The sequence below is a fragment of the Oncorhynchus keta genome, chromosome 23 (assembly GCF_023373465.1).
Source record: "Oncorhynchus keta strain PuntledgeMale-10-30-2019 chromosome 23, Oket_V2, whole genome shotgun sequence".
NCBI lineage: Eukaryota > Metazoa > Chordata > Actinopteri > Salmoniformes > Salmonidae > Oncorhynchus > Oncorhynchus keta.
The window spans coordinates 12,658,348-12,679,558 of record NC_068443.1 but is presented as its reverse complement, the minus strand read 5'-3'; the positions used below and the strand labels follow the sequence as shown (position 1 = coordinate 12,679,558).

At 44.9% G+C, this 21,211-nt stretch overlaps 2 protein-coding genes across 3 annotated transcripts in view; one reads left to right on the top strand and one right to left on the bottom strand.

Annotated features, from left to right (window-relative positions):
• The window catches only part of LOC118401813 (leucine-rich repeat and immunoglobulin-like domain-containing nogo receptor-interacting protein 3), a 102,759-nt gene that overhangs the window by 72,197 nt on the left and 9,351 nt on the right, over positions 1–21,211 (bottom strand). The gene's annotated exons all lie outside the window — the stretch shown is intronic.
• Positions 13,801–15,685, top strand: LOC127911143 (ankyrin repeat, PH and SEC7 domain containing protein secG-like). The gene is made up of 2 exons (XM_052477406.1): positions 13,801–14,286; positions 15,079–15,685. Exons 1-2 carry the CDS (start codon positions 13,832–13,834, stop codon positions 15,683–15,685), a joined length of 1,062 nt encoding a protein of 353 aa, XP_052333366.1. The 5' UTR covers positions 13,801–13,831.

The window sequence follows — 21,211 nt, the reverse complement described above, 5'->3', positions numbered from 1 at the left end:
GGCTATGAAAAGCCTGACATTTACTCCTGAGGTGCTGACCTGTTGCACAACCACTGTGATTATTATTATTTCACCCTGCTAGCCATCTATGAACGTTTGAACATCTTGGCCATGTACTGTTAAAATCTCCACCCGGCACAGCCAGAAGAGGACTGACCACCCCTCAGAGGATGATTCCTCTCTAGGTTTCTTCCTAGGTTCCGTCCTTTCTAGGGAGTTTTTCCTAGCCACCGTGCTTCTACATCTGCATTGCTTGCTGTTTGGGGTTTTAGGCTGGGTTTCTCTACAGCACTTTGTGACACCAGCTGATGTGAGAAGGGATTTATAAATACTTTTGATTGATTGATTTGATTGATCTCCTGACGGCCTCAGACATGGATGGACGTCGAATACTGACTTGTATCACGGGTGACCTGCCTGTATATAACAACCACAGTACGACACACTCCTATTCTTGTTGCTCAGGTCTTTTTCTATTCCAAAGGCATAAAAAACACACACAACACACACACACACACACACACACACACACACACACACACACACACACACACACACACACACACACACACACACACACACACACACACACACACACACACACACACACACACACACACACACAGATGCAGCCAGACACACACATACAAATGAGAAAACCCTTGTAGGAGAGGCCGAGCACTGGCCTATAGTGTCATGTGGTTTCAGATAATTAACATCCCCAGGGCAGCCTCTTGCCCCCTGCCCTCCTCTCCTGACCAACAGATGGCATCGGATGGCAGCTTCCTCAGAGCGACACACACACACACACACACACACACAAACATATCAATGGAAAAAATTCCAAGGCTGTCTAAATTATAAACTGGGTGGTTCGACCCCTGAATGCTGATTGGCTGACAGCCACTGCTAAGGGCTGTGTCCAGGCACTCCGTGTTGCGTCGTGCATAAGGACATCCCTTAGCAGTGGTATATTGGCCATATACTACCCCCCCCCCGTGCCTTAATGCTTAAATCTACTGTCCCTCTCCTGCTACACAAACACAACATCCATCACCATGTCAGCCAGCCAGGACACATTATACAGTAATCCAAATGGTCAAAAGCTATTTTGATGAAACATTTCTATTAATTTGCCACAGCTCACTGACAGCATACCAGATCTGATCACTAACCCTGGGCTTTTCAAATTGCAGGCAGGGTTAAAGCACACTTATATGCACACATGTGCACACACACGCATACACCCACAAGGATGCACACACACACACACACACACAGAGGAGAGTGAGAGGAAATGAGTGGAGGGTGGTAAGAGGAGAAAGGAGAAGAAAGGAGAGGAGGAGAGGGGAGAGGAGGAGAGGACAGAGGAGAGGAAATGAGAGGGGAGGAGGGGAGAGAGGAGGGGAAAGGAGAGAGGAGGAGAGAAGAGAGGAGGAGAGGAGAGGAAATGAGAGGAGAGATGGGAGGAGAGGAGAGAGGAAAGGAGAGAGGATGAGAGGAGAGAGGAGGATAGAGGACAGGAACGGAGAGAGAAGAGGAAAGGAGAGAGGAGAGGAGAAAGGAGAGGAAATGAGAGAGGAGAGAGGAGAGGAAAGGAGAGAGGAGAAAGGAGAGGAAATGAGAGAGGAGAGGAGAGGAGAGGAGAGGGAGAGGGGAGGGAGAGGAGAGGAGAGGAGAGGAGAGGAGAGGAGAGAGGAGAGAGAGGAGAGGAGAGGAGAGGAGAGGAGAGGAGAAATGAGAGGGGAGACGAGAGAGGAGAGGAGAGGAAAGGAGACATGATGAGAGGAGAGAGGAGGAGAGTTGTGCCACTGGTTCCTTTGGATGGTCATTAATTGAGTTGCATTATTAAAGAGGAAGGTGAAACTACTTGACCTGCATTAACCTTTGATGAGGGACGAGGAACACACATACCCGCACAGTACACCCACACATATATTACACACGCACACACACACACACCCACACTTACGTTACACACACACACACACACACACACACACACACACACACACACACACACACACACACACACACACACACACACACACACACACACACACACACACACACACACACACACACACACACACACACAGTCTAGTTAGACAGGTGAAACTGCTCGACCCACATTAATCATACAATGAAGGACGAGGAACACGAGTCTTTACTTCAAGAGAACAGGTGATGAGGGAAAGGGAAGGCAGCCAGACTCCCCCGTGTGACAGAGAGGTGAGGTGAGTCCTTCACTCATTGTAAATAAGTGATAGGCCATGATATAATGTTACTGGACACTGAATGACAGCTGAGCGTCCCACCACCATAGATTGAAAAGATACAATGGTCTTATAATGCACAATTATTATTTTTTATATTTTATTTTACCTTTATTTAACCAGGCAAGTCAGTTAAGAACAAATTCTTATTTTCAATGACTGCCTAGGAACAGTGGGTTAACTGCCTGTTCAGGGGCAGAACGACAGATTTGTACCTTGTCAGCTCGGGGGTTTGAACTTGCAACCTTCCGGTTACTAGTCCAACGCTCTAACCACTAGGCTACCCTGCCAAGAAAACCTGAATTAACAACAGAAGAAAAATAAATTGAGTCGTTCTCTGGCCTGTGAATGATATCTGAGAAAAGGCAGCTAAGAAAGTAAATGATGTAAACAGAACAGAATAAGGGGGAATCGGAGGGAAATTGAGAGAGAGTCAGTGTGTTTAGTCTGTTCTTCCGTCTCTGTTTTTATTGAAACTTAGTTATCATCCAGTAGCACAATAGCTAGAAGAGAGAGAGAGAGAGAGAGAGAGAGAGAGAGAGAGAGAGAGAGAGAGAAGAGAGAGAGAGAGAGAGAGAGAGAGAGAATTGAATGAACTACATTGAAAAATACAGAAAGACCTGTGGTGTTGATGGTATCATAAATGATAAAATATACAGACAACAAATTCCAATTGGCTATCCTTATACTCTTTAACATCATCCTCAGCTCTGGCATTTTCCCAATATTTGGAACCGAGGACTGATCACCCCAATCCACAGAAGTGGAGACAAATCTGACCCCCAATAACAACCATGGGATCTGAGTTAACGAAAATCCTCTGCATTATAATTAACAGCAGACTCATACATTTCCTGAGTGAAAACAATATACTGAGCAAATGTCAAATTGGCTTTTTACCAAATTACCATACGACAGACCACATTTTCACCCTGCACACCCTAATTGACAAACAAACAAACCAAACAAAGGCAAAGTCTTCTCATGCTTTGTTGATTTCAAAAATAATTTTGACTCAATTTGGCATTAGGGTCTGCTATACAAATTGATGTAAAGCAATGTTGGGGTAAAAACACAAGACATTATAAAATTGATGTACATAAACAACAAGTGTGCGGTTAAAATTGGCAACAAACACACACATTTCTTTCCACATGGCTGTGGGGTGAGACAGGGATGCAGGTTGAGCCCCACCCTCTTCAACATATACAGTGCCTTTGGAAAGTATTCAGACCCCTTGACTTTTTCCACATGTTGTTATGTTACAGCCTTATTCTAAAATTGGTTAAATTAAAAATCTATACACAATAACCCATAATAAAGTGAAACAGGTTTTTAGAAATGTTTGTACATTTATAACAAAAAAAAATCTAAACATACCCTTTGCTATGAGACTTGAAATTGAGCTCAGGTGCATACTGCTTCCATTGATCATCCTTGAGATGTTTTTTCAAATTGATTGGAGTCCACGTGTGGTAAATTCAATTGATTGGACATGATTTGGCAAGGCATACACCTGTCTATATGAGGTCCCACATTTGACAGTGCATGTCAGAGCAAAAACCAAGCCATGAGGTCGAAGGAATTGTCCGTAGAGCTCCGAAACAGGCTTGTGTCTAGGCACAGATCTGGGGAATGGTACCAAAACATTTCTGCAGCACTGAAGGTCCACAAGAACACAGTGGCCTCCATCATTGTTAAATGGAAGAAGTTTGGAACCACTAGGACTCTTCCTAGAGCTGGCCGCCTGGCAACACTGAGCAATCAGGAGAGAAGGGACTTTCGTCAGGGAGGTGACCAAGAACCCGGTGGTCACTCTGACAGAGATTTAGAGTTCCTCTGTGGAGATAGGAGAACCTTCCAGAAGGACAACCATCTCTGCAACACTCCAACAATCGGGCCTTTATAGTAGAGTGGCCATGACAGCCCGCTTGGAGAAACAAGATTCCCTGGTCTGATGAAACCAAGATGAAACTCTTTGGTCTGAATGCCAGCGTCACATCTGGAGGAAATCTGGCACCATCCCTACGGTGAAGCATGGTGGTGACAGCATCATGCTGTGGGGATGTTTTTCCCCGGCAAGGACTGGGAGACTAGTCAGGATCGAGGAAAAGAAAAGCACTGAGAGATCCTTGATGAATACCTGTTCCAGAGTGCTCAGGACCTCAGACTGGGACAAGGGTTCACCTTCCAACAGGACAACAACCCTAAGCACACAGCCAAGATAATGAAGAAGTGGCTTCGGAACATGTCTCTGAATGTCCTTGAGTGGCACAGCCAGAGCCCGGACATGAACCCGATCAAACATCTCTGGAGAGATCTGAAAATAGCTGTGCAGCAACGCTCCCCATCCACGCTGATAGAGCTTGAGAGGATGTGCAGAGAATAATGGGAAAAACTCCCCAAATACAGATGTGCCAGGCTTGTAGCATCATACCCAAGAATATTTGTGGCTGTTATTGCTGCCAAAGTTGCATTAACAAAGTACTAAGTAGAGGATCTGCATAGTTATGTCAATGTGGTATTTCATTCAAAAACAAGTATACATTTGCAAACATTTCTAAAATCCTATGGGGTATTGTGTGTAGATTGTGTGTAGATTGAGGCTGTGACCTAACAAAATGTGTAAAAAGTCAAGGGGTCTGTATACTTTCCAAAGGCACTTTATATCAACAAATTGGCAAAGGCACAAGAACAGTTTGCAGCACCCAGCCTCACTCTACTAGAATCTGAAGTCAAATGTCTACTGTTTGTTGATGATCTGGTGCTTTTGTCCCCAACAATGAGGGCCTATAGCAGCACCTAGATCTTCTGCACAGATAATGTGGGCCTTGAAAGTAAACCTCAGTAAGACAAAAATAATGGTGTTCCAAAAAAGGTCCAGTTGCCAGAACCACAAATACAAATTCCATCTAGACACCATTGCCCTAGAGCCCACAAAAACCTATACATACCTTGGCCTAAACATCAGCGGCACAGGTAACTTCCACAAAGCTGTGAACGATCTGAGAGACAAGGCAAGAAGGGAAAGAGGGAGAAAGAGAGGGAGAAAGAGATGGAGAGAGGGAGAAAGAGATGGAGAGAGTGATGGAGAGAGGGAGGAAGAAAGAGATGGAGAGAGGGAGAAAGAGAGGGAGAAAGAGATGGAGAGAGGGAGAAAGAGAGGGAGAAAGAGATGGAGAGAGGGAGAAAGAGATGGAGAGAGTGATGGAGAGAGGGAGAAAGAGAGGGAGAAAGAGATGGAGAGAGGGAGGAAGAGAGGGAGAAAGAGAGGGAGAAAGAGATGGAGAGAGGGAGAAAGAGAGGGAGAAAGAGACGGAGAGAGGGAGAAAGAGATGGAGAGAGTGATGGAGAGAGGGAGAAAGAGAGGGAGAAAGAGATGGAGAGAGGGAGGAAGAGAGGGAGAAAGAGATGGAGAGAGGGAGAAAGAGAGGGAGAAAGAGATGGAAAGAGGGAGAAAGAGAGGGAGAAAGAGATGGAGAGAGGGAGAAAGAGATGGAGAGAGTGATGGAGAGAGGGAGGAAGAAAGAGATGGAGAGGGAGAAAGAGAGGGAGAAAGAGATGGAGAGAGGGAGAAAGAGATGGAGAGAGGGAGAGAGAGTGAGGGGAGGTAGGAAGGGAGAGAGAGAGGAGGAAAGGGGGGAAGAGAGGGAGAAAATCTACTTATTTCAGGCTGAAACACACACACACAGACACACCAAGCCTTCTAAACAGAGCTAATGCTGAGTCTCTTTCATTCAGTGTGACAGAGTAGGAACCAGTGGACCGATAGGTTCATTGCTGAAGATTTACCTCAAACCAAAACACAGCTAAACAATGTTTACCACAGGGTCACACACACAAACACACATATACACACACCCTGTGAGTTGTTCTGTCATTGTGGCTTAATGAAGTGGAAAGCTGGGATCATAAAACTCCTCTTCATGAGCATTCCATACCTTAAGGGAAGAATTCGGCAGTACCTGTATGGTTAGTGAGAAAGTCCATATTGCAAATGTACGGTCCCTTACTAGACGTCCGAAATCGTTTGTAAAATTCGCGGACGGCGTCGGGCCGAGCGGCAGGGCCGGACCTACCAGGAAGTCATCAAATGAACGTTGTCGGACATTCGGTTTCCGTTTTACAAAAATAATAAGATTTATGTCATTTTTCCCATGTCCCGGAAATTCCCACAAGAGGGCATAAGCAATCATATGGCTATTGCTACAAAACATCACGATTCACGACGGGGCCTTATCTCGAAAACTGAAAATATTTAGAAGCCGAAACTCGGTGAGCGTAGGGGCGGCATAATGGGCAGTTGGCCCCGAACAAGATGGCGTCTAGGCCTCAACGGTTTTTGAGTTATGGCCATTTATCTGGGATTAAAGGTCCAAAATGAAAATAGAGAAATTATTTTTCCACTTCACGTCAAAGTCAAGGAGCCTCCGGTGTCAATAAAAAAAAGAACCAGCCATTTATCTATCGTCATTTAAGAGAAATCGTACAACGACACCTTGGTGATGTTCACGGATAGGTGTTTTTTTTTTTTTTTCAGCGGTTACAGATCCAGTTGCAGGTTGTTCTTACGAATCTTTTTAAAGTGTGCTGCGGAGCTCTGCGAGATTTCTGTGATTTTCTATGATTTTCTGAAATAACACACACTCACTAAACCCTCCGTAAATAACTCAGTTCTTAACGTAAAGACTTAAAACTCGGGATTCTGTAAAGGCATACCCCAATCATGATATGAGTTTATTTATAGCTTCCTGTGCCAACCGGAAGTGCCTTTAATGGTGTCACAGTGGCAGTTTCCATGGGTTAAAAAGGTCAGATCTTTTCAAAACTTCATATGTGTGACTAGGTAACCCTCATGAACTGTAAATCAGTCATTTCTCCCAGCAGATGTCAAAGAAAAGCTCTCACACGCACACACAGCAAGGATGGAGTGAAAAAGTGTGGTTCTTAAAGACACAGAGAGCAGGCAATGGCATAAACATAATGTCTAGGCCGTGCCGAGTTCAACGAGATATCCCGCTTGACCGTAGCTCGCTCGGTCTGAGCGCAGCGACCATTAGAAAAGTAGGCCCAAAATGAAGCCTGCCCCACAACGTCATTTGCTTTTGGGTGACAGTGAGAGAACCGTTAGGGTGAGAAGCACAATTCGACCTCAGGTATGTTCCTAAGGTCCTTCCGATCCGTGCAAGCCTAACGTTGACAGTGTGGCATTAACCCTTAATAGTTAAAAGATGGTGTTTACTTCAAAAGTTTGCATTGATTTCTCTCCCCATAGGAATACATTGCCTTTACCCCTAAATTCAACCTGAAGTCTATATGGGTTATGAATGCCGTATGAACCTGTCTTTGGTAACAGTCCATCAGGCCAGTATGAGGTCTACCTGTGTTGATTCTAAGCTTCCTGGACCAACCGGAAGTGGTTAAAATCACCCTAAAAGTGTTTTTCCATTACCTGCCTGCAGTTTGATAGACATAGTGCATTCAACCCTGTGTAAATCAGTCAATTCTTAACGTAAGGACTTAAAACTCAGGATTCTGTAAAAGCATAGCCCAGTGAGGATATGTGTTGACTTATAGCTTCCTGTGACAACCAAGGAAAATAAATCACACAGACACACAACTTGGAAGGAGGGGAAGCAACCCTAGAAGGTTTGAAATAGCCTCAGCAATGATTTATTCAAAAGAACGACATTTAGAAAAGTCTCAGAGACACAAACCAGGGTTAAAAAAGTTTCCCTGTAAATCAGTCATTTTTCCCATAAAATTTCAAAGGAAAACTAAATCACACAGACACACAACTTAGCTTTGTTCGAGCTAAAAAGAACCGTCAGACCTAGAGTTCCGAAACTTTAGAAACCTGTTCTAGACCTCGGGTCGATAGTGCGTGGTGAGTTAGGTGGCTCTAGAAGGTTCTCGGACCGAGAAATAGCCTCGTACATTTCATTTAGAAAAGTCTCAGAGACACAAGACTAGGTGCATTGGAAGGGGATAGCTCATTCAAGGACCCCATAGCAAGGCTAGGGTTTCGAGCCGAAACTCGGGATTCGGGGTTAGGCCTTCACATAATGTCTGACCTCAGCTAGAATCTATGTGTTTTACGTTTTTATTATGTTTTAAACTAATCAATTATGGGCCTGCTCTGACATATGTGAGTTGGCTTCTAAATGAGTTGAAAAAAAGTGGGTTTGGTGTCAATTGGTATCAGTTTGGTGTCAGAATGACATCTAATTGACTGTGGAAATCTAGTTGACTTTTGTCATTAGCAATATGTTTCGGAGAGGGACCATCACCAAAATGGCATTCTGAAATCAACACAAAAAATGGCATCACCATAGTCTCCAGGCTGTGCAGAGTTCTTGACCAGCTCGCTCTGAGTGCAGCGACCTTGAAAAAAAGAAGGCGCAAAGGAGCCTGGCCCTCAATGTCATTTGCTTTTGGGTGACAGTGAGAGAACCGTTAGGGTGTGGTACGTTCTTAGAAGACTAACGTTGACCGTGTGGCATTAACCCTTAATAGTTAAAAGAAGGTGTTTACTTCAAAGAGTTTGCATTGACTTCTCTCCCCATAGGAATACATTGCCTGCTAAATTCAACCTGAAGCCTATGTGGGTTATGAATGACTTATGAACCTGTCTTCTATGACAGTCCATCAGACCACTATGAGGTCTACCTGTGCCAATTATAAGCTTCCTGAAGCAACCGGAAGTGGTTGAAATCACCTTATCAGTGTTGATCCATACACTGCATGCAGTTTGATAGACATAGTGCATTCAACCCTGTGTAGATCAGTCAATTCTTAACTTAAAGACTTAAAACTCAGGATTCTGTAAGTGGCTATGTCAATCAAGACATGTGTTTACTTATAGCTTCCTGTGCCAACCGGAAGTGCCTTTAATTGGGTCACACTGTCTGTTTTGAAGGGTTAGAAAAGTCACATCTCTCCAAAACTTCATATGTGTGACCAGGCTAAACTGTAAATCAGTCATTTCTCCCAGCAGATGTCAAAGAAAAGTCACGCACACACAGCAAGGATGGAGTGAAAAAGTGTGGTTCTTTGGCATAAACATAATGTTTGTGTTCAACGGTGACCAGCTCGCTCGGTCTGAGCGCAGCGAGAAAAGTAGGCCCAAATGAAGCCTGCCCCACAACGTATTTGCTTTTGGGTGACAGTGAGGTGAGAAGCACAATTCGACCTCAGGTACGTTCCTAAGGTCCTTCCGATCCGTGCAAGCCTAACCTTGACCGTGTGGCATTAACCCTTAATAGTTAAAAGAAGGTGTTTACTTCAAATAGTTTGCATTGATTTCTCTCCCCATAGGAATACATTGCCTGCACCCCTAAATTCAACCTGAAGTCTATATGGGTTATGAATGCCGTATGAACCTGTCTTTGGTAACAGTCCATCAGGCCAGTATGAGGTCTACCTGTGTTGATTCTAGGCTTCCTGGACCAACCGGAAGTGGTTAAAATCACCCTAAAAGTGTTTTTCCATTACCTGCCTGCAGTTTGATAGACATAGTGCATTCAACCCTGTGTAAATCAGTCAATTCTTAACGTAAGGACTTAAAACACAGGATTCTGTAAAAGCATAGCCCAGTGAGGATATGTGTTGACTTATAGCTTCCTGTGCCAACCGGAAGTGCCTTAATTGGTGTCTCAGGGGCTGTTTCGAGGGGTTAAAAAGTCAGATCTGTCCAAAACTTCATATGTGTGATTAGGCAACCCCCATGAACTGTAAATCAGTCATTTTTCCCATAAAATTTCAAAGGAAAACTAAATCACACAGACACACAACTTGGAAGGAGGGACGTATTGGGGTTGTAGAGACAGACAGTGCCTCCAATAGTTAGCTTTGTTCGAGCTAAAAAGAACCGTCAGACCTAGAGTTCCGAAACTTTAGAAACCTGTTCTAGACCTCGGGTCGATAGTGCGTGGTGAGTTAGGTGGCTCTAGAAGGTTCTCGGACCGAGAAATAGCCTCGTACATTTGCAATGATTTCAATTCATTTTGACCATTACGAAAATGGCGACATTTAGAAAAGTCTCAGAGACACAAGACTAGGTGCATTGGAACCGGCTCGGCCCATAGAGACGGACCCCAACGTTTCGGTCCGATAGCTCATTCAAGGACCCCATAGCAAGGCATGGAAAAAGTGGATTTTCAGCACCAATTAGGGTTTTACTCGGGCACCGAAGGACCTATCGAGCCGAAACTCGGGATTCGGGGTCGCCTCACATAGGCCTTCACATAATGTCTGACCTGGACCCGCAGCTAGAACGTAACTATGTGTTTTACGTTTTATTATGTTTTAAACTAAAGGCGCTGTGAATTATGGGCCTGCTCTGACATATATGATAGTTGGCTTCTAAATGAGTTGGAAAAAGTGGGTTTGGTGTCAATTGGTATCAGTTTGGTGTCAAATGACATCTAATTGACTGATGGACACTGACTTGCTAGTTGACTTTTGTACATTAGCAATATGTTTAAACGGAGAGGGACCATCACCAAAAGTGACATTCTGAAATCAACCCTAACGAGCCATGGAGATGAACCAGAATCACTGCCCAGCTATCCCGAGTTCATCGGGCCAGTCAATTTCACATTCCTGCAGGATTTTTATAGCATGACAAATTCGTGATGGTACCTGCCCATTGAACCATATTGCAAATGCACAGTGACTTTGCAAAAGTGAGAAAACATAAACAAATGGACATGATGAAATCAACACAACGAGTGATGGAAATGTACAACTATCACTGCTCAGCCATCCTGTGTTCATCAGACCAGTCAATTTTGCATTTTTGAGCATGTCAAATTTCATATGGTAAATGCACATTGAAACATATTGCAAATGCGCGCGCACTTGCAATATGATTCTATAGTGAAAAAACATCACCTAATGGACATGATGAAATCAACACAACGAGTGATGGAAATGTACAACTATCACTGCTCGGCCATCCTGTGTCCATCAGACCAGTCAATTTAGCATTTTTGAGCATGTCAAATTTCATATGGTAAATGCACATTGAAACATATTGCAAATGCGCGCGCACTTGCAATATGATTCTATAGTGTAAAAACATCACCTAATGGACATGATGAAATCAACACAACGAGTGATGGAAATGTACAACTATCACTGCCCGGCCATCCTGTGTTCCCATAGCGAGCATTAATATCAGAATGACCGGTAAATGCATTTACAACCATATTTTTATTTTTGGGTTACCAGTTGCACAACAATGCACGTGCATTTGCAATATGATTCTATAGTGTAAAAACATCACCTAACGGAGATGATGAAATCAACACAACGAGTGATGGAAATGTACAACTATCACTGCTCGGCCATCCTGTGTTCATCAGACCAGTCAATTTTGCATTTTTGAGCAAGGTCAAATTTCATATGGTAAATGCACATTGAAACATATTGCAAATGCACGTGCACTTGCAATATGATTATATAGTGAAAAACATCACAAAATGGACATGATGAAGTCAACACAACGAGTGATGGAAAGGAACAACTATCACTGCCCGGCCATCCCGAGTTCATCAGGCCAGTCAATTTTGCATTTCTGCAGGATTTTTGAGCATGTCAAATTTCTTACGTCATTTGGCCCACAAAAAAATCCTTATGCACAATTTAAAAAAATATATAAAAAAATATGATAATAAAATTGGACAAAAGTATATTCATACAGTTCTTACACATGTGTAATTGACAAAAAAAAATTGAAAGAATTTCAAAAACGGTCCAGAAAGCACTTTTTAAGGGTGTGTGAAGTTTTTACAAAATTTTGACATTTTTGACTTTTGACTTTGACTTCCTATGAAATCATATTGGAATTGGACAAAACATATTCCTTATGCGCATGTAAAAAAAAAAAAAAAAAAAAAATTATGATAATAAAATTGGACAAAAGTATATTCATACAGTTCTTACACATGTGTAATTGACAAAAAATCGAAAGAATTTCGAAAAACGGTCCAGAAAGCACTTTTTATGGGTGTGTGAAGTTTTTACAAAATTTTGACATTTTTGACTTTTGACTTTGACTTCCTATGAAATCATATTGGAATTGGACAAAACATATTCCTTATGCGCATATAATTTTTTTAAAAAAATTATGATAATAAAATTGGACAAAAGTATATTCATACAGTTCTTACACATGTGTAATTGACAAAAAAATCGAAAGAATTTCGAAAAACGGTCCAGAAAGCACTTTTTTAAGGGGTGATAAGTTTTTGAAAAAAAGTTCATTTTTTCAAAATTTTACTTTTGGACATTAATTTGGGTTACATCTCCAATATGAAAAACCCCGGTGGAGCGCATTTGCCCCCTGTTGAATTTTTAAAGTGTTACAACTGGCAATTACCATATGGCATTTGCAATACACTTTGCATGAATCAACGCCGAATTGGGTGGTATTGGCCAATGTGTATATGGTTTGTCCGATGCCAATGACATGCCATTCATTTTTGTCCAATACAGGGGGGTATTCCCTTACATATCAACTCTACACCACAGCCATGAGGCTGGTTAACACCTCATTTAACTGGTTTACAGGCAGTGTGTGTGTGTGTGTGTGTGTGTGTGTGTGTGTGTGTGTGTGTGTGTGTGTGTGTGTGTGTGTGTGTGTGTGTGTGTGTGTGTGTGTGTGTGTGTGTGTGTGTGTGTGTGTGTGTGTGTGCGTGCGTGTGTGTGCGTGCGAAAGGTAGAAGTTAGTAGAACTGATATTTCAGGGCAGGTTACCCATGTTACACGTCAGTATTCAGGGCAGGTCACCCATGTTACACGTCAGTATTCAGGGCAGGTCACCCATGTTACACGTCAGTATTCAGGGCAGGTCACCCATGTTACACGTCAGTATTCAGGGCAGGTCACCCATGTTACACGTCAGTATTCAGAGCAGGTCACCCATGTTACACGTCAGTATTCAGAGCAGGTCACCCATGTTACACGTCAGTATTCAGGGCAGGTCACCCATGTTACACGTCAGTATTCAGAGCAGGTCACCCATGTTACACGTCAGTATTCAGGGCAGGTCACCCATGTTACACGTCAGTATTCAGGGCAGGTCACCCATGTTACACGTCAGTATTCAGGGCAGGTCACCCATGTTACACGTCAGTATTCAGAGCAGGTCACCCATGTTACACGTCAGTATTCAGGGCAGGTCACCCATGTTACACGTCAGTATTCAGAGCAGGTCACCCATGTTACACGTCAGTATTCAGAGCAGGTCACCCATGTTACACGTCAGTATTCAGGGCAGGTCACCCATGTTACACGTCAGTATTCAGAGCAGGTCACCCATGTTACACGTCAGTATTCAGGGCAGGTCACCCATGTTACACGTCAGTATTCAGGGCAGGTCACCCATGTTACACGTCAGTATTCAGGGCAGGTCACCCATGTTACACGTCAGTATTCAGGGCAGGTCACCCATGTTACACATCAGTATTCAGGGCAGGTCACCCATGTTACACGTCAGTATTCAGGGCAGGTCACCCATGTTACACGTCAGTATTCAGGGCAGGTCACCCATGTTACACGTCAGTATTCAGGGCAGGTCACCCATGTTACACGTCAGTATTCAGAGCAGGTCACCCATGTTACACGTCAGTATTCAGGGCAGGTCACCCATGTTACACGTCAGTATTCAGGGCAGGTCACCCATGTTACACGTCAGTATTCAGGGCAGGTCACCCATGTTACACGTCAGTATTCAGAGCAGGTCACCCATGTTACACGTCAGTATTCAGGGCAGGTCACCCATGTTACACGTCAGTATTCAGAGCAGGTCACCCATGTTACACGTCAGTATTCAGAGCAGGTCACCCATGTTACACGTCAGTATTCAGAGCAGGTCACCCATGTTACACGTCAGTATTCAGAGCAGGTCACCCATGTTACACGTCAGTATTCAGAGCAGGTCACCCATGTTACACGTCAGTATTCAGAGCAGGTCACCCATGTTACACGTCAGTATTCAGAGCAGGTCACCCATGTTACACGTCAGTATTCAGGGCAGGTCACCCATGTTACACGTCAGTATTCAGAGCAGGTCACCCATGTTACACGTCAGTATTCAGAGCAGGTCACCCATGTTACACGTCAGTATTCAGGGCAGGTCACCCATGTTACACGTCAGTATTCAGGGCAGGTCACCCATGTTACACGTCAGTATTCAGGGCAGGTCACCCATGTTACACGTCAGTATTCAGGGCAGGTCACCCATGTTACACGTCAGTATTCAGGGCAGGTCACCCATGTTACACGTCAGTATTCAGAGCAGGTCACCCATGTTACACGTCAGTATTCAGGGCAGGTCACCCATGTTACACGTCAGTATTCAGGGCAGGTCACCCATGTTACACGTCAGTATTCAGGGCAGGTCACCCATGTTACACGTCAGTATTCAGGGCAGGTCACCCATGTTACACGTCAGTATTCAGAGCAGGTCACCCATGTTACACGTCAGTATTCAGAGCAGGTCACCCATGTTACACGTCAGTATTCAGAGCAGGTCACCCATGTTACACGTCAGTATTCAGAGCAGGTCACCCATGTTACACGTCAGTATTCAGAGCAGGTCACCCATGTTACACGTCAGTATTCAGAGCAGGTCACCCATGTTACACGTCAGTATTCAGAGCAGGTCACCCATGTTACACGTCAGTATTCAGGGCAGGTCACCCATGTTACACGTCAGTATTCAGAGCAGGTCACCCATGTTACACGTCAGTATTCAGAGCAGGTCACCCATGTTACACGTCAGTATTCAGGGCAGGTCACCCATGTTACACGTCAGTATTCAGAGCAGGTCACCCATGTTACACGTCAGTATTCAGGGCAGGTCACCCATGTTACACGTCAGTATTCAGAGCAGGTCACCCATGTTACACGTCAGTATTCAGAGCAGGTCACCCATGTTACACGTCAGTATTCAGGGCAGGTCACCCATGTTACACGTCAGTATTCAGGGCAGGTCACCCATGTTACACGTCAGTATTCAGGGCAGGTCACCCATGTTACACGTCAGTATTCAGGGCAGGTCACCCATGTTACACGTCAGTATTCAGGGCAGGTCACCCATGTTACACGTCAGTATTCAGGGCAGGTCACCCATGTTACACGTCAGTATTCAGGGCAGGTCACCCATGTTACACGTCAGTATTCAGGGCAGGTCACCCATGTTACACGTCAGTATTCAGGGCAGGTCACCCATGTTACACGTCAGTATTCAGGGCAGGTCACCCATGTTACACGTCAGTATTCAGAGCAGGTCACCCATGTTACACGTCAGTATTCGACGTTCATCCATGTCTGAGGATATCAGAAGATGGCGTGGAAACCGGCCACTAAACTTAACCCTCACCTTCAAAATTCTGACTTGATGTCTTAACTTAACCTTAAACCCTTCGAAATTTGACGTTTGGAACAACTTCTAAATTTGAAACATGGATAAACAATTCATTCTGACGTGAGACTGTGAGAGCTTGTTGGATATTTGACATTCAGTACATGGCCTCCAGATTGCAGGCCTGTCTAAGACTAAAGCACAGCAATTGGCTGTTTCAGCAGTTATGGTCAGCCTAGCTGTTTGGAGAAGAAAGTGCTTTCTGTATCCTTAAAGAAAAGACTCCATTTTGAATGATATGTTGTATTTGTTTGTCTCTGAGCGATGTTCTTTCAATTTCCAGGGGTATTTCATGTTTTCATGGTTTTTTTTAGCTATTGAAAGAGATGGAGAAAGAAGCAGGCAGAAATTCATCCGGTCTGACAATTTTTGCATAAACATGAAATGACCACATGAATCATAGAACATCACTCATAGATGCACAAATACGACGTAACATTCAAAATGCTTGAATCTTTTCTTCAAGTGTCCACGCATACAAAGTCCTTTGAAATGGTTGAATCTTTTCTTCAAGTGTCCACGCATACAAAGTCCTTTGAAATGGTTGAATCTTTTCTTCAAGTGTCCACGCATACAAAGTCCTTTGAAATGGTTGAATCTTTTCTTCAAGTGTCCACGCATACAAAGTCCTTTGAAATGGTTGAATCTTTTCTTCAAGTGTCCACGCATACAAAGTCCTTTGAAATGCTTGAATCTTTCTTGAAAGTGATGTGATTTTCAGATTCTAATAAAGTATTATAAAATGTGTGTTAGTGCGCGTTTGTGTGTGTGTGCGTGTGCGTGCGCGTGTGCGCGCGTGTGTGTGTGTTATTGACCTTCCTGAGTCTGAATAGCATCCTCTCCCATAAAATGTCAAACAGACTGTCAGTTCCCATCTCTGTGTCTGCCAGACTAACTGTATTATCCTCCACACAGGGGACGACCTCAGCATGTTTTTCAAGGTCAGACTCACGCACAAACACATGCATGAATACACAAACGTGCACACACGCACGCACGCACGCACGCACGCACTCACGCTCTCTCTCTCTCTCTCTCTCTCTCTCTCACACACACACACACACACACACACACACACACACACACACACACACACACACACACACACACACACACACACACACACACACACACACACACACACACACACACACACACACACACACACACACATCTTGTCCACACGGACCCACATAATCTCAGTCAACAGCCCGTTCAACCTTTCCTCCTTTTAACATCCTACCTCTTTCAATTCCCCACATCCTCTACCTCTTTCCTCCCTCCATCCCTCCCTTATCAACCTTCAGATACACCCCTCCCTTCAAAGTCCCTTTTTCTTCAACCCTCCATCTCACAGCCCTTCATGGTTCTTACTGTTTTCTCCCATTGAGGTTTTCACAGCTCCTGGGGACAGAAGAGACCACCACAATGGAACGAGAGGATTTCACAATTTTTCTATACCTCTCTCCCTCCTATTCTCTCTCTGTCTGCATATCCCTTCTCACACAGCCTAATTCCCTGTGGTGATTTATGTGGAGGTCTCTGCAGACTCCCTGTGGTGGTTTATGTGGAGGTCTCTGCAGACTCCCTATGGTGGTTTATGTGTGAGGTCTTTGCAGACTCCCTGTGGTGGTTTATGTGGAGGTCTTTGCAGACTCCCTATGGTGGTTTATGTGTGAGGTCTTTGCAGACTCCCTGTGGTGGTTTATGTGGAGGTCTTTGCAGACTCCCTGTGGTGGTTTATGTGGAGGTCTTTGCAGACTCCCTGTGGTGGTTTATGTGTGAGGTCTTTGCAGACTCCCTGTGGTGGTTTATGTGGAGGTCTCTGCAGACCCCCTGTGGTGGTTTATGTGGAGGTCTTTGCAGACTCCCTGTGGTGGTTTATGTGGAGGTCTTTGCAGACTCCCTGTGGTGGTTTATGTGGAGGTCTTTGCAGACTCCCTGTGGTGGTTTATGTGGAGGTCTTTGCAGACTCCCTGTGGTGGTTTATGTGGAGGTCTCTGCAGACCCCCTGTGGTGGTTTATGTGGAGGTCTTTGCAGACTCCCTGTGGTGGTTTATGTGTGAGGTCTTTGCAGACCCCTGTGGTGGTTTATGTGGTGGTCTTTGCAGACTCCCTGTGGTGGTTTATGTGTGAGGTCTTTGCAGACTCCCTGTGGTGGTTTATGTGGAGGTCTCTGCCGATTCCCTGTGGCGGATTATGTGTGAGGTCTTTGCAGACTCCTGTGGTGGTTTATGTGTGAGGTCTTTGCAGACTCCCTGTGGTGGTTTATGTGTGAGGTCTCTGCAGACCCCCTGTGGTGGTTTATGTGGAGGTCTTTGCAGGTTGGCTTAAACCATCCCCTCTACTGACTTCCTAGAACACTCTGTCCTCCCTCTCCTCCGTCCTTTCTCTCTCTCTCCTCCCTCCTTTCTTTCTTCTCTCTCTGTCCTTTCCCCTCTCTCCACCCTCCTTTCCACTCTCTCCTCCCTTCTTTCTCTCTCCTCCCTCTGTCCTTTCCCCTCTCTCCACCCTCCTTTCCCCTCTCTCCTCCCTCCTTTCCCCTCTCTCCTCCCTCCTTTCCCCTCTCTCCTCCCTCCTATTCCCTCTTTCCTCCCTCTGTCCTTTCCACTCTCTCCTCCCTCCTTTCTCTCTCCTCCCTCTGACCTTTCCCCTCTCTCCTCCCTAATTTCTCTCTCCTCCCTCCTCCCTCTCTCCTCCCTCCTTTCTCCTCCCTTAGTCCTTTCTCTCCTCCCTCCTTTCTCTCTCCTACCTCCCTCCTTCCTCCATCTGTCCTTCCAACTTCTCCTCCCTCCCTCCTTTCTCTCTCTCCTCCCTGCTTTCTCTCGCTCCTCCCTCCTTTTTCTCCCCCTCCTCCGCACGCTTGTGTTAAACCATCAGTCTCTCTCTCTCTCCATTTCTCCCCTTGGGTGGGTAAATAAATCGTCACCTCCCTGCTGTGGCCTGAGACCAGAGAGAGACATCAGTATTCTCTGTCTGCCAATGCAGAGGCTAAGCATTTCACATCCTTTACTCTGTTCTTTCCTATTTCCATTCCTCATCCCACATTCCTCTCTCTTTTTCCAGTGTTCTCAATCATTTTCTCTGTTTCTGTTAAACATTGCATTCGGAAAGTATTCAGACCCCTTCCCCTTATCCACATTTTGTTACGTTACAGCCTTATTCTAAAATGGATTAAATACATTTTCCCCTCATCAATGGTTGGACATGGTTTAGAAAGGCACACACCTGTCTACATAAGGCCCCACAGTTGACAGAGCATGTCAAAGCAAAAGCCAAGCCATGAGGTCGAAGGAGAAAGGATTGTGTCGAGGCACAGATCTGGGGAAGTGCACCAAACACATTTCTGTAGCATTGAAGGTCCCCAATAACACAGTGACCTCCATCATTCTTAAATTAAAGCATTTTGGAACCACTAGGACTCTTCCTAGAGCTGATCGCCTGGCAACACTGAGCAATCAGGAGAGAAGGGCCTTGGTCAGGGAGGTGACCAAATCAAATTGTATTGGTCACATACACATGGTTAGCAGATGTTAATGCGAGTGTAGCGTAATGCTTTTGCTTCTACTTCCGACAGTGCAGTAATATCTAATGTCACACCCTGACCATAGTTTGCTTTGTATGTTTATATGTTTCGTTGGGTCAGGGTGTGATCTGAGTGGGCATTCTGTTACATGTCTAGTTTGTCTATTTCTATGTTTGGCCTGATATGTATCTCAATCAGAGGCAGGTGTTAGTCATTGTCTCTGATTGGGAACCATATTTAGGTAGCCTGTTTGGTGTTGGGTTTTGTGGGTGATTGTTCCTGTCTCTGTGTTTGCACCAGATAGGGCTGTTTTGGTTTTTCACATTTCTTGTTTTGTTAGTCTATTCATGTATAGTCTCTTTATTAAAGAACCATGAATAAGAACCACGCTGCGTTTTGGTCCGCCTCTCCTTCACCGCAAGAAAACCGTTACATCTAACAAGTAATCTAACAATTTCAAAACAACTACCTAATACACACCAATCTAAAGGGGTGAATGAGAATATGTACATATAAGTATATGGATGAGCGATGGCCGAGCGGGATAGGCAAGGTGCAATAGATGGTATAAAATACATTATATACATGTGATATGAGTAATGTAAGATATGTAAACATTAAAGTGTCATTATTTAAAGTGCCATTATTTAAAGTGCCATTATTTAAAGTGGCTAGTGATCCATTTGTTAAAGTGGCCAGTGATTGGGTCCCAATGTAGGCAGCATCACTGAGTTAGTGATTGCTGTTTAGCAGTCTGATGGCCTTGAGATATAAACTGTTTTTCAGTCTCTCTGTCCCAGCTTTAATGCACCTGTACTGACCTCGCCTTCTGGATGGTAAGCGGGGTGAACAGGCAGTGGCTCGGGTGGTTGTTGTCCTTGATTATCTTTATGGCCTTCCTGTGACATCGGGTGGTTGTTGTCCTTGATGATCTTTTTGGCCTTCCTGTGACATCGGGTGGTTGTTGTCCTTGATGATCTTTTTGGCCTTCCTGTGACATCGGGTGGTTGTTGTCCTTGATTATCTTCTTGGCCTTCCTGTGACATCGGGTGGTTGTTGTCCTTGATTATCTTCTTGGCCTTCGTGTGACATCGGGTGGTTGTTGTCCTTGATTATCTTCATGGCATTCCTGTGACATCGGGTGCTATTGGTGTCATGGAGAGCAGGTAGTTTGCCCCCAGTGATGCGTTGTGCAGACCTCACCACCCTCTGGAGAGCAGGTAGTTTGCCCCCAGTGATGCGTTGTGCAGACCTCACCACCCTCTGGAGAGCAGGTAGTTTGCCCCCAGTGATGCGTTGTGCAGACCTCACCACCCTCTGGAGAGCAGGTAGTTTGCCCCCAGTGATGCGTTGTGCAGACCTCACCACGCTCTGTTGCGCCTTCTTCACCATGCTGTCTGTGTGGGTGGACCATTTCAGTTTGTCTGTGATGTGTACGCCCAGGAACTTTCCACCTTCTTCACTGCTGTCTCTTCGATGTGGATAGGGGGGTGCTCCCTCTGCTGTTTCATCATCTCCTTTGTTTTGTTTTGTTGACGTTGAGTGAGAGGTTGTTTTCCTGACACCACACTCCCAGAGCCCTCACCTCCTCCCTGTAGGCTGTCTCGTCATTGGTGATCAAGCCCACTACCATTGTGTCGTCTGAAAACTTGATGATTGAGTTGGAGCCGTGCATGGCCACACAGTCGTGGGTGAACAGGGAGTACAGCAGAGGGCTGAGCTCACATCCTTGTGGGGCCTCAGTGTTGAGGGTCAGCGAAGTGGAGATGTTTTCAACCTTCATCACCTGGGGGCGGCCTGTCAGAAAGTCCAGCACCCAGTGGTCACTCTGACAGAGCTCCAAAGTTCCTCTGTGGAGATAGAAGAACCTTCCAGAAGGACAACCAATCTTTGCAGCACTCCACCAATCGGCATTTATGGTAGAGTGGCCAAACGGAAGCCAGTCCAAAGTAAAAGGCACATGACAGCCCGCTTGGA